Raw genomic sequence first — 24614 nt, 5'->3', positions numbered from 1 at the left:
CTATAAAATGAGCTGTAAAGTAGTCCAATGTTTGCAATATATATATATCAAAATAAATTGAAAACATTTTTATACATAAAGTACATAAGTACATCCTAGTACATTAGTTTATTTGATTTTTTTACATAACTGACCAAGAACATATTTGATTGTGTTTAAAAAAAAATGTCTTCATATAAAGCTGATATACAATATATGACCTCATATTTCATAGTCATTTCCATGTTGATAAAAAAACAGAAAAAGGGCGCTTTTATAACACCTGTAAATCCATTCAGTGAGAATCACAGGTACGAGATTAAGAGCCAAGTGTTAATCGGCACAGGGTATGGGGTGAGCTGCTTCATTCAAAGATCTGACATGTATGATCTTGACTTTGTTATTGAAAGCTGTTCTGTCATCATGTTCAGATCTTATGAGAGCTCGAAGGCCTTCAGAATAAAAGGCTATGGATATTTTTTAGTCTGACCCAGGTTTAAAAGATTTCTGAATGATCTGAAATAAAGCATAAAATTATCTACAATTGACATAATTTTCAGATGAAATTAGCGGCAAAGTCAGCCCAAGAGTAGAGTGTTTGATGCAAAAAAAAAAAAAATCTCCAGAAACCTTCAAATTGTGTTAAGGCGTCTGCAGGCAACGACTGGAAGAGATGTCAAAGTTCATATATCTGCAATCAGAAAGAGACTGCACAAGTTTGACCTGCGTGTGAAGCATACCAGAAAAAGTCTTTGCTATCCAAAAAGAACATCAGAGCAAAGCTCTGCTAGTCTGAGGCTTTTTCAAGCAATATGCTTTGAATGGACTGTTAAAGATAGAACTGTTTAATCGACAGGAACAGATTTTATGAGGATGAGAAGAAACTCATGCCAGCTTGTAGCCACTGATTTAAGCATATATTATGCATTCTGTCAAAGACGCTTACTAAAATGTGAAGTTATCTGTGTGAAAGTTGAAGTCGAACCAGAAGTCACTCTTTCAACCACATAACGATCCTGAGCACAATAGAAACACCACCAAGGAATGGCTCAAAGCAAGTAAATTGAGGGTTATGGAATGGCTGATTCGAAGCCCAGATTCAAAGCAGATTGAAACATTGAAGAAAGCAGTGTGTGCATGAAAACTCTCAAACATTTTGCAAGTGAAAGTATTTGCCCTTTTGAACAGCTAAAAGAAGCCATCTATGCTGTCGGCATGACTAATAGCTTGTGAACACAGTTTTTTTTTTCTTTTTCCTCAGAAGAACGTCTGAAAATCTCTACATGTTGATATTTCTATCAAATAAAATATAGAAAAAGCATGACTATTTTGACTATATTAAAGAGACTTTTTTCTGTTATTTTCAATCAGATTCATGGATATGAACCCAAACAACATTGAGCTCTGCACCACATTTAATAAGTTCCCCAGCAAAATGAGCTGAATAAACAATGAGCAGTTGTTAAGCTAGGGGAAAACAAACAAAGTGACAGGCATAGAGATTTCTGACATTAATAAGGTAAGACCTGAACCTTTAACAAAAGCTCCAGCAGATCAGCCACCTGTACAGCTCATACTGCAGAGGGTTAAATCTCCCCATGCCCTCGTGTTAGATCATAGGCTAATGACAATAATAAGAAGGGTTAAAAGAAAAGAAAATGACTGTGTTTTAGGGCAGACTGCAGCCTTGCAGCAATTTTGCTTTTCCATTGAGGACCTGCCTCTAAATAGCCAGAGTGCCCGAGCCTTCAGGAGGCCAGCAGGGGCTCCTGCAGCCTGCCTGACTGACTGATCAACTGCAGTCCTCTTGTTTGAAATTAATAATATGGAGAAACTGATTGGCAGTCTCTGGTTAAAAATAGAAGCTCCTTGGTAACACGGATGGAGGGTGTGGGTTTTCCCTGTGGAGCGTTCAGCTTCATGCACAGAGCAACCACAGAGTTGTCTAATGCTCCCTTTGAACACTTCAGGTTATTTGGATTCTGCACTTCATATCTGGATTGACAAAAGAGAATTAAAAGAGGCGAAACAAAATGGGGAGCTCATCAGTTATTCATGAGCTTCTCCCATCCTCCGCCTCCTTCTGATTCCCATCTTTTGAAGTTCATTCCTCTTTTTTAATTCTCACTTGGGACTTGTCTGTTTCCCTCTCTCTCCTTCTCCTCCCCCTTCTGTTTTGGATCTTCAGCGATCCCCTCCTCTAAAAACCTCGACCATGTGTAGAGACTGTGCTTCTCTCAATTCAAGCGATTTGTTTACCCCTGTGAGATGTTGGGTTTGTCGTCTCTTGTGACAGCCTCCCCTGGGATTAAGAAACTATAACCGATATTAGTCCTGCTGCAAAAAGAGGAGTGATAACAATGAAACCATTCTGATTTTTACTTCCTCTTCCCCTTCTGTTTATTTTTTTTTTAACTTGTTCTGCAGATCACACGGATCGGCCTGATTGTCCATAAAACCAAGGCGCAGGATTTCCAGGTTTTAGCGGGCTCGGCTGGGTTTTTAATGGCAGCCTATTGTGTGGGTAAGAAATCTAATACAAGGACTGCTGTTCCTCACAGAGATGCACTGGCACCATTTACTTGTTAAAGTGAAAATATAGGAAAAAAGTGGATTTTAGGTTCCTTTTTCCACAAGAACAAGTGTAAAAACACTAATAATAATAATCATTTATGAATATTTGTTTCTGATAAAAGATCATCTCTGCTTTCTGGCAGGATTTGACTACATCTCAGGCCACTTAGACTTACTCTATATGTGTTTTTTTCTTTTTAGGACTGTTGCTATATCAGATTATTGGTATGTCGGTAAAAGTATCCATTTCTGAGATTTTGTTACAGCATATGAAATAATATTGTGTTACATAGGATGGTAGCATGTGTTAAGAAAGTGGTAGGAAAGATTTTTAGAAAATGAATTAAAAATGATTGAAGAGATGTGCGAAAAAGAACATTTCTCATCGTTTTCTGTGTTTTTAACACATTTCATGTTTTTTTTAAACCAGAATTATCTTCTCTACGACATCGTGACTCTTCTGTGGATGAAATTTGCCCATTGTGTTTTTCAGGGAAGAAAGTAATTTATATTTGTGAGAGACATATAAACCTGTCTCAGTCAGAGTTTTCTAGGTTTGTAGAGGCGTAACCTCAAAAACACCGATAGATAGAACTTTATTAATCCCACAAGGGAAATTGTGCAGCAATTAGACCACACGCTAATACAACAGGAGACAAATACAAAACAGTTAACCTATCCTTTTTAATAAGAATGAGCCAACACAAACAGACACTGAAAATACACAGAAGCTGCAACAATACAAAATCACTTGTGCATATTTTAGCTAGTACTTCAGTATTTAGCAGTAGCTCTGTTTCCTTTTGTCTCTCGCATCCATCTTCCCTTTGACCGTGCATTACTCCAGGGACTTGTCTAACATATTGTGCAGAGAGGCAGGTAAGTACTGGATGCCTTGCAGAGTGAGCGGGAGAGAGGGCTATCAGCAGCATGCTGTACAAGTGTCTTTGAGGTGCACACTCACCCGCTACAGATGAGAGCATGAAGTCTACTGCATCATCAGATTAATGACTGATGTGTGGATCCTCAGAGGTCCTTCCACTCATTCCTGCTTTTTAGAAATATGCTGCTCAAATTCAAGACAGATCAAAGGGAGCTCGCCCTGTCTCCCTGATTGTCCTGGAATTACAGTGCTGACGCCATACGTCCTAAACATGCTCATACAATAAATTCCTAAATCACACAGTAATGGCTTAAAATGGGATGTCCTTGTTATTTGTCCTTATTTAACACTTGTTATTGATTTCTAATTGATTTATTCTACTTTCCAGCTAGTACAGCTGCACTTTTCTGCCCTCCCTCAGCATACAGCTGCACAGCCACATAGAATTTGAATAGTTTGTGTCGATTACAACACAGGAAGACGTTTAAAACTGTTGTAAAGGACCATAAATAAGTGGTCAATAATGATTACGGAAAATCACAAAAATAAGATGAGATGCCATATGTGGAGCAACTTCCTGATAAGCAGGTCTGAGGCACACAAGCTCCTTACTACCACAGACCTGGAAAGAGGACGGGCAAACACAAATACACAACCATTCAAGCCCACAGAGAAAAGGAGGCTATCGCACAAAGGAAAGGGAGAGGAATGAGAGGCGAAGCTAGGTCTCTTAGAGCATCTGGATGCAACACATCTGACAGGCAGGGGAGAAAGGCTGCATGATTCATTATACGTGGCTTGCAAAAGTATTCGCCCCCCTTGGATTTTCCCACATTTTGTCACATTACAGCCACAAACATGAATCAATTTTATTGGAATTCCACGTGAAAGACCAACACAAAGTGGTGCACATGTGAGAAGTGGAACGAACATCAAACATGATTCCAAACATTTTTTACAAATAAATAACTGCAAAGTGGGGTGTGCGTAATTATTCAGCCCCCTGAGTCAATACTTTGTAGAACCACCTTTTGCTGCAATTACAGCTGCCAGTCTTTTAGGGTCTGTCTCTACCAGCTTTGCACATCTAGAGACTAAAATCTTTGCCCATTCTTCTTTGCAAAACAGCTCCAGCTCAGTCAGATTAGATGGACAGCGTTTTGTGAACAGCAGTTTTCAGATCTTGCCACAGATTCTCCATTGGATTTAGATCTGGACTTTGACTGGGCCATTCTAACACATGGATATGTTTTGTTTTAAACCACTCCATTGTTGCCCTGGCTTTATGTTCAGGGTCGTTGTCCTGCTGGAGAGAAGCACCCCCAGAGCACGATGCTGCCACCACCACTTTTTCAAATCACTTTCAAATCACTTTTTTTTTTTTTATTGTCACATCACATGTGCAGGCACACTGGCACAGCACATGCGAGTGAAATTCTTGTGTGCGAGCCCCACAAGCAACAGAGATGTGCAAACACAACAACACAAACGAGCAAAATACAAGAATGGCCAACCTGAAACTAATAAATATATGTACAATATATAATAGTGTATGCATTTCTGGATGTGTATACTAAATATTTTCCTACGTGTGTGTGTGTGTGTGTGTGTGTATACACATTTTTACAAATTAAATAGTAAAAAAAATAAATAAATAAATAAATAATAATAATAATAAAATATATAAAATATACAGATATACAGAATACACCATATTTGACAGTGGGGATGGTGTGTTCAGAGTGATGTGCAGTGTTAGTTTTCCGCCACACATAGCGTTTTGCATTTTGGCCAAAAAGTTCCATTTTGGTCTCATCTGACCAGAGCACCTTCTTCCACATGTTTGCTGTGTCCCCCACATGGCTTGTGGCAAACTGCAAACGGGACTTCTTATGGTTTTCTGTTAACAATGGCTTTCTTCTTGCCACTCTTCCATAAAGGCCAACTTTGTGCAGTGCACGACTAATAGTTGTCCTATGGACAGATTCCCCCACCTGAGCTGTAGATCTCTGCAGCTCGTCCAGAGTCACCATGGGCCTCTTGGCTGCATTTCTGATCTGCACTCTCCTTGTTCAGCCTGTGAGTTTAGGTGGACGGCCTTGTCTTGTTATTTTTACAGTTGTGCCATACTCCTTCCATTTCTGAATGATCGCTTGAACAGTGCTCCGTGGGATGTTCAAGGCTTGGGAAATCTTTGTGTAGCCTAAGCCTACTTTAAATGTCTCAATAACTTTATCCCTTCATGGTGTTGTTGCTCCTAATATTCTCTTAGACAACCTTTGAGGCTGTCACAGAGCAGCTGTATTTGTACTGACATTAGATTACACACAAGTGCACTCTATTTAGTCATTAGCACTCATCAGGCAATGTCTATGGGCAACTGACTGCACTCAGACCAAAGGGGGCTGAATAATTATGCACACCCCACTTTGCAGTTATTTATTTGTAAAAAAATGTTTGGAATCATGTAGGATTTTTGTTCCACTTCTCACGTGTACACCACTTTGTATTAAGATAAGATAAGATAACTCTTTATTGTCATTGCACAGTCATACATAGTACAATAGTACAATGAGATTGAAAAACTGCCCTACGTCGGCACTACATATAACACAACACGACACGATATGACACATCACAACGCAACACAAACAACACAACACAGTATATTAACTTAGTAATAAAAAAAGAAGAAGTGTATGTGTATTGCACACTGTTATTATTGCACATTATTGGTCTTTAACGTGGAATTCCAATAAAATTGATTAATGTTTGTGGCTGTAATGTGACAAAATGTGGGAAAGTTCAAGGGGGCTGAATACTTTTGCAAGCCACTGTATATGTAACAGTTAACCCAGCTGCAAATTACAGATAGTTAATATAATCAATAATATTGTATTGTAACACTTTGGCTTAAAGCAGATGGTAGCAATGAACTAAAACACTGAATTCATACAGAAACACAAAACAACTGTGAGAAATGTTGCTTGTCAGTGTTGCTTTTCTAACCGATCTCACCAAATGATGGATGTAACAGCTGCTTTGTGTGTAGTACGTACACAGTAAAATGCCCACCATTTTATTGTGTGTCCAGATTCTAACTGTTCCAAATCTACTTTCACAAACATTCGACAATGTGCCCCAGAGGCATTCGCTACCTTCTGCTTAATAGCCCACAGTATGCTTTAGAGCTGTGAAAATTACAGTTGTTTCACTAATAACACAAAATGACAAATTGCCCCTAGAAAACAGTAAAAGGCACAGGCTTGTGTATTTGACTCGTAAGCTGCGTTTCACATGAACCAACCAATCAGGACTCGAGTAACTGTGCCATTGTTAGCAAGAGTAGGAACAAATCAGCTGGAATCTGATTGGATCATCAGAGGCAGAAGGCAGAAAAGATTTCAGATATTTAAAAACTGAAATAATTGAAATTGAAAATGTCCTATTGTTACACTGTCCAGTAGGGGACACAGTGTTTCTATGTAAAGCCACATTGAGATGAGTTTTTATTTTATGCTTCAGCTTTCACGTTAAACTTTATATCTGACTTTCATGACTCTCACCTTTCCCTCCGTGTAAGGTTGCTCAAAGCCAGTTTCTGAAAAATAACCCTGGACAGCACAGCAAGCAAACACAGGAAACTCAAGGAACCATGCAATCATGTCTATATTTTTCACAAGTTGTTGAGCCTAAATCCATATTTCTTCAGGATCAAAGAGCCTGGAAGCACAGAAGGGTTATCTGCATCCAACATTCAAGACACCAGCCCTGTGGTATCTTCTTATTTATATCTTAGCTGTGTGCAAAACACCTACAAACAACAACAACGTTACTAGTTACTCTCTGCCCCATCAGTTTTTTGACACAACTATTTAAAATAAATCAATTTGGTGTTTTCTCACCCAGTGGAGAGGCACATAAGCTTCACTAAATTGTAAAGCAGCAGCAATATCAAGTAAAGTACCTTCTACCTTTTTCATATGCTGGCCACGTACAGTGTACTGTAAACTCGGATTAGATGACACACCTGGGAATGGACATCAGTATGATGCTCAAGATGCTCAAGAACCTAATGAGTCATGTTCTCCCACCACCAGCCCCGTCAAACACACTAATACACAGACACACACACTCCCTCTCTCCGACGGTTCTCTGATCTTTGCTCACATCTAAATCCTCCATGCATGGGTTGCATGCAAACATATTATATGCTCTGCTGGCCATAGTTTCTAATTCTGCTGACTTTTAGCTATAGAGACATAAAGTGAAACCATTACATTGTTCAACTGAGTTTGAATCCTCATTAAAAATATTACCTTAGCACAAGTAATAAAAAAAAAAAGGATCCAGCTCCAATTGTGAAGATTTAACCTTCTTTTTTAGCTTCAGCAAACACTTTTCCCACCATCTAGCCTTGATTGCTGAACCCTCTCTAGCTTGATAGAGCGCCGTGCTAAAGAATGGAGAGCACTAAGGTGGAAGAGTTTAGATTTACAGGTCAAAAATCATTAAAGGATAATCTGCATGAATAAGAAAAACACTACTTACAATTTTTAATTGAACATTAATAAAGTCACCATTAATTGAAATGGTGACTTTATTATAGTAAATTTTAATTAGTGTGAAACGCACATTTCATTGTGGATCGTTTTCACTGTGACTTAGTCTGCATCAGTTTAGCCTTCAGTCCTTCGGTGGAGAAGCTTCCCCTCGCAGGCCTGCTTGTCTGTCTGTCAGCAGCCAACAGCAACACTAGACACACAGTTGTTGCCTGGGTTATCTATGTGGAAAAAAAAAAAACAACTAATGAAAACAGAAAAGTCAGACAACCATCTCTAAAGTGATCATTGCCTTGTACTGACATACAATTGGAATGGAAAATCAGGACAGCTATACAATCAGGACAGTGATATATTAAAGTTGATATACTGAATGTTGGGTTTGTTCATTTCCATTTCTTTGAACACTAAATTCTACCCACAGATGCTATATTTAATATTTAAAACCCTCTGAAGGGGAAACAGAAAGAGACACGCGGCGATGTGGTGATGGAGAACACTGGCTCACAACTGATTGGGTGCTAAATATTTATTAGAGCTTTACCTTCACAGTCAGAGCCCAGACTGTCCACTAGCCATCAATCTTCAACCGTCAGCAACACGGAGACGAGCAAATTGCTTTATATGCGGACTAAACGCTGCACCGAGTGACTCCACACACAAAACGTGTCAAACCTCTGCCTTAAACATAGTTTAACAACAAGCTGTCAGCATACCATCTCACTCCTACATCAGGTTAGTTTGCAGAAATCTGAAGTGCCTATTGTTGACAACCTTTAAGGATTATGCTTGCAGCTAAAGACATCATTATGGCCTTAGTGTTTTCTGAGGTCTGAACTAGCGCCCCCCAAAAAGAAGGTTGCTTCTAGACTATTAATGAAAAATGGTTGCAGTGAAAGTATCAAGTAGTCAAAGAGAAAAAGAGAGAAATATCTAAAAAATATCAATTTCGTGTTGGAGATTATTTTTTCTCCCTTCTAATAATCCTGTCACACTTCAGACTTTACTCTGTAACTACTGCAAAAAAAAAAAGGTCTGATATGATAAAACTTGTGGAAGTTGGCAGATCTGCTTTTCTTTGATTTTTGTCATAATTGCAAACAGGAAGTTATATCTGGCAAAAACTATTCTGGTTTCTTCCCTCTTTATAGATGAGGATTTTACAAACTAAGAGTATTTAAACTCAGAGGGTTAAAAAGATATCTCCTTGCATAACAGTTCCTAAAAAAAGAGATGAATGGAAAAGGGAAGAAGAAAAACTAATATATATATATATATATATATATATATATATATATATATATATATATATATATATATATATATATATATATATATATTAGGGGTGCAACGATACACAAAATTCACGGTTCGGTTCGGTTCGATACTTTGGTGTCACGGTTCGATATTTTTTCGATACAAAAAAATGTTCATGCCTTTTTAATTTGTCATTTATTAAAATTATAAATATATATTTTAACTCAAAAGTACAGTTTTTAAATTTAACCCTCACCCTTGTGCATGTTTTTTATTTTGACAGCGAATGCGCACCTGCGGACCACTTATGTGCAGCCCTGGTTATTTAGCTCATCATATTGCAGCCACAGAAATTCTTTTGTCCATGAAACCATAAAGCTGCACTTTCTTTTTGCCTTATAGTCTGATTTGTCATAACTTCTCCGTTTTGTGGTAAGCTTTTCTTTGGCTGTCACTTCTTCACCCTGAACCGAATGCGTACCGAACCGAAAGCACTGTATCGAACAGTTCAATATCGATACGAATATCGTTGCACCCCTAATATATATATATATATATATATATTATGCCTTTACCAGTGAAACTTGAACTCTCATCGGTCTTTGATTTGTGTCTCTAGGTGCTATCGGTGGAGTGTGTGCGCTGGCTAATGTGCTGGGCCAGGAGCTATGTGAGTTGGAGCGTCTGTGTGTGTCCGGGCGTTGGGAGGAAGCCAGAGTCCTGCAGCAGCGCCTTATCGAGCCCAATGCCGCTGTGAGTACCATCTGCTGCTCATTGCACGCTTTTATCCACCACAGACATGAACTCCCACAAATGGTGCCAGACTGGAGGTTTAGTCACATTTCTTAAAGGTAAAACTGTTCTGCCTGAAATACTCTTACTGATTGCACTCTGGGCCAAGAAGACAAACCTGATTTTTTTTTCTCTGCTGTATTTATAGATAATCTGATGTTAAACTCAAAACAAATGTTACTTCCTCTATGAACTATTCATGCAAAGTCCAGTGCACTCAGAAAAAAGCCCGCTCATTCTCAGACACAAATGATTCTTTTGTTTTTTTTAGGTTTTTTTTATAAACAACAGACACTGACGGCATAAGCTGCTTAAAGTTAACCTTAGCCTTACCTTTGGTTCGTCTTACGCCTGTTAGCACACAGGGCAGCTTATGATCGCCAACAAATACGGTCATTCAAAGCCAGCTGATGCCAACAATGTTCAGATCGTCAGTGAACATCCACCTCAAATGAGCTTTTGGTTGGCCTTTCTTATGTCTACCCATTTATGGAGTCCAGGTCATGGTGGTCTTTGCAAATTGTTCAGGAGATGCAGTGGCTTGGAAAAGTATTCGGCCCCCTTGAACTTTCCCACATTTTGTCACATTACAGACACTTCACCCGTTGCCTACTGGTGGTGGTCAGAGGGCCTGGTGGCGCCAGTGTTCGGCAGCCTCGCCTCTGTCAGTGCGCCCCAGGGCAGGTGTGGCTACAATGTAGCTTGCCATCACCAGTGTGTAAATGTGTGTGTGTGAATGGGTGGAAGACTGGATGTGTAAAGCGCTATACAAATACAGGCCATTTACCATTTTACCATTACAAACATGAATCAATGTTATTGGAATTCCACGTGAAAGACCAACACAACGTGGTGTACACGTGAGAAGTGGAACGAAAATCATACATGATTCCAAACATTTTTTACAAATAAATAACTGCAAAGTGGGGTGTGCGTAATTATTCAGCCCCCTGAGTCAATACTTTGTAGAACCACCTTTTGCTGCAATTACAGCTGCCAGTCTTTTAGGGTTTGTCTCTACCAGCTTTGCACATCTAGAGACTAAAATCTTTGCCCATTCTTCTTTGCAAAACAGCTCCAGCTCAGTCAGATTAGATGGACAGCGTTTGTGAACAGCAGTTTTCAGGTCTTGCCACAGATTCTCCATTGGATTTAGATCTGGACTTTGGGCCATTCTAACACATGGATATGTTTTGTTTTAAACCACTCCATTGTTGCCCTGGCTTTATGTTCAGGGTCGTTGTCCTGCTGGAAGGTGAACCTCTGCTCCAGTCTCAAGTCTTTTGCAGACTCCAAGAAGTTTTCTTCCAAGATTGTCCTGTATTTGGCTCCATCCATCTTCCCATCAACTCTGACCAGCTTCCCTGTCCCTGCTGAAGAGGAGCACCCCCAGAGCATGATGCTGCCACCACCATATTTGACAGTGGGGATGGTGTGTTCAGAGTGATGTGCAGTGTTAGTTTTCCGCCACACATAGCGTTTTGCATTTTGGCCAAAAAGTTCCATTTTGGTCTCATCTGACCAGAGCACCTTTTTCCACATGTTTGCTGTGTCCCCCACATGGCTTGTGGCAAACTGCAAACGGCACTTCTTATGGTTTTCTGTTAACAATGGCTTTCTTCTTGCCACTCTTCCATAAAGGCCAACGTTGTGCAGTGCACGACTAATAGTTGTCCTATGGACAGATTCCCCCACCTGAGCTGTAGATCTCTGCAGCTCGTCCAGAGTCACCATGGGCCTCTTGGCTGCATTTCTGATCAGCGCTGTCCTTGTTCGGCCTGTGAGTTTAGGTGGACGGCCTTGTCTTGGTAGGTTTACAGTTGTGCCATACTCCTTCCATTTCTGAATGATCGCTTGAACAGTGCTCCGTGGGATGTTCAAGGCTTGGGAAATCTTTGTGTAGCCTAAGCCTACTTTAAATTTCTCAGTAACTTTATCCCTGACCTGTCTGGTTTGTTCTTTGGACTTCATGGTGTTGTTGCTCCCAATATTCTCTTAGACAACCTCTGAGGCCGTCACAGAGTAGCTGTATTTGTACTGACATTAGATTACACACAAGTGCACTCTATTTAGTCATTAGCACTCATCAGGCAATGTCTATGGGCAACTGACTGCACTCAGACCAAAGGGGGCTGAATAATTATGCACACCCCACTTTGTAGTTATTTATTTGTAAAAAAATATTTGGAATCATGTAGGATTTTTGTTCCACTTCTCACGTGTACACCACTTTGTGTTGGTCTTTCACGTGGAATTCCAATAAAATTGATTCATGTTTGTGGCTGTAATGTGACAAAATATGGGAAGATTCAAGGGGGGCGAATACTTTTGCAAGCCACTGTAGGTGAAGGATGTGTCCTTCTAATTGAAATCACTAAGTAATGGTGTCAGTGTGGTAACTCAGTCCGAGTAAGAGATCTTAAAAATCCTTTGCAGGCTGTGTTGTTGCAGTTTGTTGAGGTTTTGGGAAATGTTTTCCATTGCTCTCCATGTTTCTCATGCATACAGGACAGTGGGCACAGCTACTGAATTGATAAGACATATTTTTGTAGCTGAGTTTAGAGAGGCAGATGCACAGATCAGTTCCAGTCATTATAGTATACTTAAGGCTTTGTCCACTTAGCCGATGACAGTTCAGTCAACCATACTATCAGCAGTGAATAGATTCCAGAGTACTAGAACTTGTTCACCTCTTCTACCTGCCTTTGGTTGATATGAATGAGAATCTGTATATGCACTACCCAGTCTGTAGTCCTCTGATCTGGTTGAGGTCTACAACATGTTTAGCTTCTCTACAAAGCAATCCAACAGTTGACTCACCTCCTTATAACAAAATCAGTAGTGAAGAGGAATAGAAAAGGTGAGAAACACAACCCTGTGGTATTCCAGTTTCAATCTTGTGGAAATCTGTTGTGGCATTTTCCGTGCAGATGCAGCAGCAAGAGCAATGGTAAAGACAGCCTTGTGCTCTTGTAATTCAAGGTTTTATTTGATGATCATTCGCAGGGTAAAGATCTGTTTAGTGCATTAACTGCTTCTGCGAAAGCCAGCTTGTACCTCTTGTAATCGCTGTTATAACTGGACATGATGGAGTAAAAAAATGCTGAGGATTTTTCCAGGGACACAAATGGTACAGCTAACTTAACTAGCTGGCTAACCTTAGCTTGCTACTCTTCTTGCCAGAAAAATGATATCTGAACAGAAACACTGGCTGGCTTACATAAGTCATGAAAGTATCTCAGTCAGTAAAGTAGCAAATGATTTTGTGCAAGAATAAGTGATGTAATTGCCACAAAACACAGGAATGATTAACCATCGTGTTTTGTAATAATCTGCTAGCTGTGACTCCAGGCAGGTACGTTTAGCTTTAACTTGGCTTTGCGCCATGTATATTTATATACATATACAGTGGGGCAAAAAAGTATTTAGTCAGCCACCGATTGTGCAAGTTCCCCCACCTAAAATGATGACAGAGGTCAGTAATTTGCACCAGAGGTACACGTCAACTGTGAGAGACAGAATGTGAAAAAAAAATCCATGAATCCACATGGTAGGATTTGTAAAGAATTTATTCGTAAATCAGGGTGGAAAATAAGTATTTGGTCAATAACAAAAATACAACTCAATACTTTGTAACATAACCTTTGTTGGCAATAACAGAGGTCAAACGTTTACTATAGGTCTTTACCAGGTTTGCACACACAGTAGCTGGTATTTTGGCCCATTCCTCCATGCAGATCTTCTCGAGAGCAGTGATGTTTTGGGGCTGTCGCCGAGCAACATGGACTTTCAACTCCCGCCACAGATTTTCTATGGGGTTGAGCTCTGGAGACTGGCTAGGCCTCTCCAGGACTTTCAAATGCTTCTTACGGAGCCACTCCTTTGTTGCCCGGGCGGTGTGTTTTGGATCATTGTCATGTTGGAAGACCCAGCCTCGTCTCATCTTCAAAGTTCTCACTGATGGAAGGAGGTTTTGGCTCAAAATCTCACGATACATGGCCCCATTCATTCTGTCCTTAACACGGATCAGTCGTCCTGTCCCCTTGGCAGAAAAACAGCCCCATAGCATGAGGCTCTCTTCCCAGTCTGGTGCAGGTCTACAATACTTTTCCTGGTGTCTGGAGTCTGACTGTTTGAGGCTGTGGACAGGTGTCTTTTACAGAGGTGTGGACTCGAGTCACATGACTTGGACTCGAGTCAGACTCGAGTCATTAATTTTATGACTTTAGACTTGACTTGAAAAAATGTTCTAAGACTTGTGACTTGACTTGGACTTTTACACCAATGACTTGGGACTTGAACCGGTTTACTTGAAAAGACTTGATATTTTACCCCAAATATAAAATTTAACATGCATATTATATAGAGATTGAAAATGTGACGTCATTCACGGGTAGAACCGCAAAGGATTCTGGGAACTCGTGGCAAGCGGTACTAGCGCACGCAGGCTTTCAATTAAAATCAGTTATACAGCGATAAAAAGAAACACAAAAATGTCAAGAAGCCGTTGTATTATTAACTGCAATAGCCGGTCGCATGACAGCCACGGGAAGCCGACGGGTAAAGAGATCGGTTGTTATCGGATTACGTCGTTGAAGAGAAATTGTTCGAGCCATGTTTCCGAAGTAACAAAGATGCGACGGATGGCCTGGATTGCAGCCATTCAAAGATCAAATATAACGTCCCAGAACCCTCCAGCTCACAGGTTAGTCTGCTCCAAGCATTTACACGAAGGTCAGTGTTTTTTAGTAGTTAATACGTCATTTTCATAACATAATTAGTGACATAGGTTACAAGCAAGTCTGGCGCTGAACAGAAATTGTCGCGCTATGCTCCTTTATTTATTGTGCATAAATAGTGAATTGTCCTGACACAATATTGCGTTTCGCTTCTGTTATTATGGTACATTGACAAAAACATATACTTTTATTCACAGGATAAAACAGGTTTTTTGTATCACTAATTGTCCAGTACGATTACAGCATACAGTATTATTGTCACTGCTACATTTCTGTGATGCTACCAGAAATTATTTCCACTACTAATTAATTACCGTTGAGCTCAAAGGTCCTATTAATAAACGGTTAAGGAATGTGTATTTATGACGACGATTTGTGAGACTGGTAAACTTATGATACGTACGATGGTCTTTCGTTCTACACGGTGCATTTCAAGGTCCTGTACCCATCCGTCGGTAAACTGTACCTGGGCTTGTTGCAGTGACCTGAAGTTACTAAACTTCATGAGTGTATGCACTCACTCCAAGAACCGTATGATTATAAATATGCATATAAATATGCTAAGATTAGATAGCTGACTTCATCTAACTAGCAAATGTTGTCCAGGCTACGTTGGTGATACAGTTTTTTTTAATGTGTATGATATTTTTGTCATGCGATTTTAAAGCTGGTCCTACAACCGCATCCAAGAATAACATGCAGCTTATCTCAGAACCGTTGGTGAAAATTATTCTTGGAGCTAGGTTTAATTGAGCTGCATTTTAAAGAGGTGCAATTTCACAATTTGTGTATATTTTCCAAGTTCACTATTTTGTCATGTGTTGAGAAAAACACAGATTTTAAAATTACATGGTCTAATATTTACATTTAGCATAACTGCAACATTATTTTTTCGTTGTTTTTTTTAACGACTCGAAAGGACTTGAAATTCAAAGTTTCAGACTTGTGACTTGACTCGGACTTTTACACCAGTGACTTGAGACTCGACTCTGACTTGCCTGACATTACTTGAGACTTGACTTGAGACTTGAGGATAAAGACTTGAGACTTACTTGAGACTTGCAAAACAATGACTTGGTCCCACCTCTGGTCTTTTATACAGATGATGAGTTCAAACAGGTGCCATTCATACAGGTAACGAGTGGGGGACAGAAAAGCTTCTTACAGAAGACGTTACAGGTCTGTGAGAGCCAGAGATTTTCCTTGTTTGAGGTGACCAAATACTTATTTTCCACCCTAATTTACGAATAAATTCTTTACAAATCCTACCATGTGAATTCATGGATTTTTTTTTTCACATTCTGTCTCTCACAGTTGAAGTGTACCTCTGGTGCAAGTTACTGACCTCTGTCATCATTTTAAGTGGGGGAACTTGCACAATCGGTGGCTGACTAAATACTTTTTTGCCCCACTGTATATCTTTGTAGCATCAGGTTAAATGTCAGTTTTGCACTGTATGTCACTCTGATTTGTTCTGAATTGAAGGCAGGTGCTGTTGAGCATGTCTCAGGCTCTGTAAGTGTGCATTAAGGTAAATGTGGTGGTAAATGTCACTGCTCTACAGTCTAAATCATAAAATCATCTTCACTACAGTATGAAGTGGCATGTGGTACAGGTGGATTTCAGCCGTCAAATATAAATCACGAATAGGGAAAATGTCTAAGTTTAAAGCTTTGCAAAGCACAACATCATCCATATGGGATATGCAGTCAGGTCCATATACATATTGGGACATCAACACAATTCTAACATTTTTGGCTCCATACACCATCACAATGGATTCCAAATGAAACGAATGAGATGTGCTTTAACTGCAGACTGTCATCTTTTATTTGAGGGTATTTACATCCAAATCAGGTGAACGGTGTAGGAGTTACAACAGTTTGCATATGTGCCTCCCATTTCTTAAGGGACCAAAAGTAATGGGACAGAATAAGAACCATAAATCAAACTTTCATTTTTTAATACTTGGTTGCAAATCCTTTGCAGTCAAGCACAGCCTGAAGTCTGGAACACATAGACATCACCAGATGCTGGGTTTCATCCCTGGTGATACTCTGCCAGACCTCTACTGCAACTGTCTCCAGTTCCTTCTTATTCTTGGGGCATTTTCCCTTCAGTTTTGTCTTCAGCAAGTGAAATGCTTGCTCAATCGGATTCAGATCAGGTGATTGACTTGGCCATTGCAAAACAGTCCACTTCTTTCCCTTCAAAAACTCTTTGGTTGCTTTTGCAGTATGCTTTGGGTAGTTGTCCATCTGCACTGTGAAGCAGCGTCCAATGAGTTTTGAAGCATTTGGCTGAATATGAGCAGATAATATTGCCCGAAACACTTCAGAATTCGTCGTACTGCTTTTGTCAGCAGTCACATCATCAGTAAATACAAGAGAACCAGTTCCACTGGCAGCCATACGTGCCCACGCCATGACACTTCCAGCATGGCGCTGGAAGTGTCATGGCGGTTCACTGATGAGGTGGTATGCTTAGGATCATGAGCACTTCCTTTCCTTCTCCATACTCTTCTCTTCCCATCACTCTGGTACGTTGATCTTGGTCTCGTCTGTCCATAGGATGTTGTTCCAGAACTGTGACGGCTTTTTTAGATGTCGTTTGGCAAACTCTAATCTGGCCTTCCTTGTGGTGAACCCTCTGTATTCACACTGGTGGAGTCTTCTCTTGATTGTTGACTTTGACACACATACACCAACCTCCTGGAGAGTGTTCTTGATCTGGCCAACTATTGTGAAGGGTGTTTTCTTCACCAGGGAAAGGATTCTTCGTTCATCCACCACAGTTGTTTTCCATGGTCTTCTGGGTCTTTTGGTGTTGCTGAGCTCACCGGTACGTTCCTTCTTTTTGAAAATGTTCCAAACAGTTGTTTTGGCCACGCCTAATGTTTTTGCTATCTCTCTGATGGGTTTGTTTTGTTTTCTCAGCCTAATGATGGCTTGCTTCACTGATACTGACAGCTCTTTGGATTTCATCTTAGCAGTAGACGGCAACAGGTTCCAAATGCAAACAGCACACTTGAAATTAACTCTGGACCTTTTTTCTGCTCATTGTAATTGGGGTAATGAGGGAATAACACACACCTGGCCATGGAACAGCTGAGAAGCCAATTGTCCCATTACTTTTGGTCCCTTAAGAAGTGGGAGGCGCATTTGCAAACTGTTGTAATTGTCACTGTCCACCGTTCACCTGATTTGGATGTAAATACCCTCAAATAAAAGCTGACAGTCTACAGTTAAAGCAAATCTCGTTCGTTTCATTTGGAATCCATTGTGGTGGTGTATAGAGCCAAAAATGTTAGAATTGTGTCAATGTCCCAATTTTTAGGGACCTGACTGTATATGAAGACTGATTAAAGCTCTGTGTTGCTAGGTGACTAGGAAGCTGGGAGTTCCCGCTCTGAAGCAGGCGATGGAGTGGTTTGGTTTCCACGGTGGCTCCTGTCGATCACCTCTTCAGCCGCTCACAGAGGCCGAGAGTCAGCAACTGAGGCGGGACTTCTCCTCCAATGGGTGGCTGTAAAGGGACCTAGGCGGAGCGAGAGTGCATGTGTGAGCGAGGTCACTATGTGTGGACCTATTAGCTGTTGGTGTAATTATATCATAAAGGGAAAACACAGCTGCCCATGAAAATAAATAAATAAATAAATAAATATTCAGTTCTGTCCACTGTTGATATTTATTGAGCCAAATCCAAAAACCTGCAAAAAACTCCCTTACATTAAAATAAATGTATAAATCAATTAATCCAACTTCAAAGTTCTATTTGGTTTTTGTTCTTCTTTTTCTTTGACCTGGACTGACAGAAATTTTCTTGGCCAATTCCAATTTTTCTCCAAGTGCTCTGCGACCAGTACTGCGACTGATTAACTGAAAACGAGTTGCTGTACACCCGCGTGTCCCTGATATATTTTAACTTTCCACGTAATAGCAGGTGTAGAATATATTGTATAACAAAACAATTTTTCAATTATTTTGACTATTTTGAGCCATTACTAATACCGAGGCTGCTAGCTTCTGGCTGATACTGAGCTTTGTTAGCTTCTGTAAAAAGTTCAACTGGCTGAGGTTGATTTAAGTGTCTGCTTAGGTTTGTTGTAACAAACATTGTCGTGGTGGTCCCCCCGTGGTTTACTTTACCAGACTTTGTGTACATATATATGTACACAATGTTATATAGTCTATAAAATCTACACCATAAAACATGTAGCAGCTGACATTACAGGTAATGGATCAAGCCAGCAGAAGCCAAGCAGACTCAGGAAGAAAAGTGCCTCTGGCAGTGCAAGCCACCACTTTAAGGTGTTTATACATTAAAACACTACAAGTATGACAATGTACACAAACCAGAATAAGAAGCCAGTGACAGGCAATTAGCTGCTGATCTTTCCTGTTGTTTTTATCATGTGATCAGTTATTTATTTTCATATTTTGCTCCACTAAAGCAAGAGGACAAGTGGACGTAATAAGAGATTCCAAACTAAACCTCAGCCTTACACAGGGAAAAATAATACCCTCATATTTTAGCCTGTAACTGTTATTTTTCTTCTTTCAAGGAGGTTTTGTGATTACTCTGTCTGATTTGTTTTTTTGTCCATTTGTTAGAGTTGTTGCACAAAAATTATTTCCATGAAAATCCTGCCAGGGGTCGCTCGATGCAACTTATGGATCCCTTCAAATCTTTACGTATTAAATTGAAATAGGAAATATGTCAGCCATTGTCTTAATGTTCCCAAGATACCAATAACTAACCTGGATTGGTTCATAGCGAGGAGTGGCTTTTCAGCCTAGTGTAAAAAGTAGATGTATAATTGTGTATAATTGGCGTGTAATGCATTTGGCAGATCATGACCTGTTTGACTTAAGCTTTGAAATGTGGGACTTGGACCTGGAACTCTTTAGTCAAGACTCATGTGTAACTTAGGAAACAATTACTTTGTCTAATCGTTAGTGGATGCGTAAAAATACAGAATTTGTAGTCTCACAGCAGTAGACAGTAAATGGAAATCACCTGACAGTGGAGTAAATATGAGTTATTTAATCACAGTATTGTCTGTTTTGTCATTAGAAATACGGTGGTCTCACAGGGCATGCATTTTATACTTTGGACATTTGCACCTACTGCAATGGCAGAAAGTCATTTGTATGCATCAGCCTCATTAGTTTAAGATGCCCTGTAACCTAAAGGTAATTGTCATGTAATTACAGCACAGCTTTGGCATGCTTTGACCTCAGGAGATGTCTTATTATTCAGAATACCTCTGTAGAGCTATTGTATGGAAACTAAAAGTACAGCCAGGCCACTTGTAACCTCAGGCTGAATAACACTGAAGCCTCCCAAGGTCTTTGAAAAATAAAAAATTTGGAACAAAAAAACTATCACATCATTTGCTCTTATTTAAATCAGTCATGTATGTTCAGTGTGTTTGTGTGTGTGTGTATAAAATATCTCACTGGGGAATGATGCCCATACTGTTTTTTCACTCATTTCCTGTGCTGATATTTATCTAATATTAGAAAAACAAACAGGCGTTCTAGAGCAAATGTGCCCCGTGCCCTTCCTTGGCCAGACAGCACTGAATGATGTGTTCATGCATGTCTGAGATTAGGTCTGGCCACCAAAAAGCCAAAGAAAAGTTCCTCATCTCAAATATAGATTTGATAAATGTTTTCAGAAAGACCTGAGATCAGCTAGAGTTCAGTGGGAGGCAGAGCTGCAGGTCATGGTCACAGTTTGCTGCAGAATACCAGAGCGCTCTTTGATGTGAAAAAGTTAAAAACCATAATTACTGTAATTAAAGCCGTGTAGCAGGTAGCCATGGCAATGAGAGCCTTTGGCTTTGTCACATAGCACTTTTTTGCTTTTATCGTACCATGAGTCCAATTAGCACCTTTCTTAGCAGGAGATATTTTCAGAAATACTTACAGGACCATAAAAAAAGGAGGAGCTGTTGTGTTTTCTTCTGTTCCTGTGCGACAAGGACACAGTACAGATGGAAAGCTCTGAGTATAAACAGTTTTGATTAAATCACCTGCCACTCAGTTTTAAGGACATCTGTCTTACAAGCACAGTTGTAGTTTATAAGTAATGTTTAACCCTTGGTCTGAAATTTTTCACTGTTTGAGAAACTTTGAAAATTTTTTTTGAAAATACACTGCTTCACTGTGACAGACCTTTGTTACTGTGATTATTTGGCTTTGTCAAATATTGGAAGCATTCAGAGCTATTGAAGACACCGTGTCCTTTATTTGGGAGAATGTCTCCGCATAATGACATGTGACATTTTTTTGTGTAATACGAGAATGTTCAGTGACTACGTGTGCCTTGTCTGTAAGACTGCAGAAAGTAATTTCCTTTAGAGTACATGGCCTTATAACAAATTCTTTCTTCGTGGCAGGAGTGAAAGATAACAATCCAGATTTTGTGAATAAAAGTGTACTTTAGTGTCACCTTGGTTTTCAGGGGCCTGCTTTCTTTGCTGCAATACACACTTTTTTGTGTCAATTTTACATTCAATTATAAGACCTTTAGTCACTGTTAAACAAAGTATTCAAGGACTGGTGTAAAAAGTGAGTTACTGAGCACCACGTCTCTAAAAAGTCACTGTGACTTGAAGCTGTGAGGGATAGTTGGCCTCTGCCTAAACTTTTCCTCACCTGCTTGTTTGATCCGGAGGATGAAGGAGAAATATAATATAAGCCAGTGCAACTACATACTTTTGGAGACAAAGCTTCTGCAATCTGATACCCAGACATGCATCCCCCACCCTTGATATTGCTCTGCTAGGTACCAAGATAAGTGCAGTTTTATATGAGGTCACATTTCCTTGAAAAACAAGTTTATAAGTTTATCTTCGGTACCGAAGACAGAAGAGGAGTTTGATATATAATACAAAGAACCCCAAGTTTCTCCCAATGACAAGCCAGCACCTTGCCATACATATGAGGGTGTATGAGTTTTTGTGAGTCAGTGGGTGAATAACAAATACATTATAAAACTCTTTAAGAACTGCCAAAGTTTAAAGAAATGATTTCCTCTGTAAGTGCACATCATTTCCCCTTCACCAGAGACAGCGCTGCAATCAAAGCCCAGCATTATCACAGTAGCAGGAAATAAGTTATCCTTTTAAAAGTGTCATGATGATAACGATAACTGATATTTTGAAATGAATAAAGATGAAGCAAAGCTACAGCGTCAGCAGCGATAATATTATGCAACCGTTCTTTTTTGTGTGCTTCTTTTTGCAGCCATGGTTACCTCCAGGTTCTTGTATTTTGACTCTAATTACCCAAAACCAAGACACACACACAATTATGAATTTGACTGATACTGTCATTGCTTTTATTTTTCTCTCATTTTCTTTTTGCGAAGTAAAAATCAGATGTTATATCACGTGAATACTAATTAATTAGCACTCATATCCAGAAACTGCTTAAATGATTAATAACCATAATAGATGGTATTAGAGAAAATAACATGGGAATACACTGTTAGTGCAAGTTTTACAAATGTGTTGTCAACATGTTGCGCTGTGCCAATTACTAAGTGTTTCCTTATTAGTTTATCGCAGCTTTTAAGCTGAACTCTGCTGCCCAGTGCTGCAGTCAAAGTTGACGAGAGCACAGCGAAGCCTGAACCGCGCTCCACAGAAACAACAGTGTGAGCTAAAAGAGGCAAAAACGTCAGCAGAGCTACAGAGTTGATAATAATCTTTTGTTTTTGCTACTATGAGTGACCTCTTTTCATCCAGCTAATGGAACCAGCCTGAAACACAAAAATTGCAGTAATAATAATAATAATAATAATAATAATAATAATAATACAGTAGTTAGTGGGGCTTTTACATGGTAAGTTAATAGTGGCCTTCTATAAAATAAGGTCTATTCAAAACACAAGTCAACAGTTTTTTTGTGTGTATTTTTAAGTTCATGAAAGCGATTTAAGGCTCTGATCCTGCAGAGTTTGAAAAACATTCAACTAATGAGTTCATATTAATAAACCTGCTCAAGGATTTCTGATAATATGAGGTTTCTTCTTTTTATTTCATCTGTGTTTAACCTCTTTCCAAGGGCGGTCTTGTTACTAAAGATTTTTGCCAAAGAACTAAATAACGGAAAATCTTCAATAGGATCCTTAAATACTTATTCCTGTATGTCTCTTGTTGCTGTGGTACCTTTCAGTCCTTTCAGACACCAGAGGAAAAGTGTCCTAATGTTTGATCAGCTGTGTTCTTAACTGTTGACCCCTGAGGTCTGAAGCCTCGGTATAATTTAAGCATTCACGCTAAGTGTCATCATAACATTTTGAAGTGTTGTCTTCACTTATTTCAAAAACCTTTTGGTAATTGGTTTCCTTTATCATTCTGTGAGGTGCAGTGGCTCTAAGTGACCACATGGAGGCGACACGCCCCACCGCTGCTTCTGCACTGTCAAGGGCATCCCTTTGATATGGTTCGGTTGATGTCTGTGCTCCCAGTGGGCAAACAGTAGGAGGGGGGACTGGCCTCTATCTCACTCCTGCTCCTGGGGTGAGCAAGTGGCGAGTCAGCAAAAGAGGCACAGCATCACCCGGAGGAGCGTGACGATGACACGGCGAGGTCATTGCAATGAAATCTCCCAACAAATACGCTCTCTCTCCCCCCGCTGCCTTCTCTGCACATCATCATCCCTCCACACCTGACGATCTGTCATCTGTCTCCCCCTCCTTTCCTCTCTCGACCCTGCCCTCACTTTTCTTTCTCTTCCCTCTCTCCTCTCTGCATCCCAGTCCCCCCCCAGGCAGTGTGGTGACCTCTCTGCGTAGTGTTGCATGTACAGCCCAATCCCTCTCTCCTTCTGTGCTCCTTTCCTTCTCCATTATCCCCCATCCTGGTCATGCCACAGATTAAAACCAAACTTAAAAGATTCCCCGATCCCTCCCATCCCCTTTTTTTTCCTTTCCCATCTTTCTCTCCTCCCCCATCCTCTCTTCTTCCTTCCCCTGTGATTAGCTACTGCCTGACTCACGCAGCTCTCCCTCCTTCTCCCTCTTCCCGAGAGCGTGGCACAGTTAAGATGGCTAAATATGAAATATCTTTTGCTCTTAATTTTGGCCTTCCACACCGTTTTGTGAGCTTCATTGTGTAAGAGGAAAGACTCAGTTACAGCCTACCACCATGGTTAATTACAGTGGCTTGCAAAAGTATTCAACCCCCTTGAACTTTTCCACATTTTGTCACATTACAGCCACAAACATGAATCAATTTTATTGGAATTCCACGTGAAAGACCAAAACAAAGTGGTGTACACGTGAGAAGTGGAACGAAAATCATACATGATTCCAAACATTTTTTACAAATAAATAACTGCAAAGTGGGGTGTGCGTAATTATTCAGCCCCCTTTGGTCTGAGTGCAGTCAGTTGCCCATAGACATTGCCTGATGAGTGCCAATGACTAAATAGAGAGCACCTGTGTGTAATCTAATGTCAGTACAAATACAGCTGCTCTGTGACGGCCTCAGAGGTTGTCTAAGAGAATATTGGGAGCAACAACACCATGAAGTCGAAGGACACACCAGAGAGGTCAGGGATAATATGGCTGGGTATCGTCACTGATTTCTAGAATCGATTCGATTCCGATTCACAAGGTCCCGAATCGATTTGATCCACGATTTGATTCAATTCGATTCAATTCGATTTGAATCTGGGAAATTTTGCCTCAGACAGTCAGAAATATTATAATTCAGATAATTTACATATTTTTGTATCTATAAAAAGTAAGCTGACACTCGCAAGTCTTTATCAAAGGTGTGAGCATCACAGCAGATGCCTTTGTGTCAAA

At 40.0% G+C, this 24614-nt stretch overlaps 1 protein-coding gene across 2 annotated transcripts in view; it reads left to right on the top strand.

Annotated features, from left to right (window-relative positions):
- Positions 1-24614, top strand: part of hoga1 (4-hydroxy-2-oxoglutarate aldolase 1) — a 62518-nt gene that overhangs the window by 12128 nt on the left and 25776 nt on the right. Inside the window, exons 6-8 of one of the 2 annotated variants that reach the window (XM_085458167.1) lie at positions 2407-2503; positions 9875-10008; positions 18168-18459. In XM_085458167.1, coding sequence (XP_085314293.1) covers positions 2407-2503; positions 9875-10008; positions 18168-18317 — 381 coding nt within the window. In that variant the 3' untranslated portion in view covers positions 18318-18459. Of the gene's footprint in view, positions 1-2406; positions 2504-9874; positions 10009-18167; positions 18460-24614 lie in introns of those variants that run through there. The other variant, XM_085458168.1, reaches the window with a different exon arrangement.

Source organism: Copadichromis virginalis, linkage group LG6 (genome assembly GCF_057382275.1).
Source record: "Copadichromis virginalis isolate Kocher_CV1m ecotype Utaka linkage group LG6, C_Virginalis_male_GT1.1, whole genome shotgun sequence".
NCBI classification, from domain to species: domain Eukaryota; kingdom Metazoa; phylum Chordata; class Actinopteri; order Cichliformes; family Cichlidae; genus Copadichromis; species Copadichromis virginalis.
This window is presented reverse-complemented; position numbering and strand designations above follow the sequence as displayed.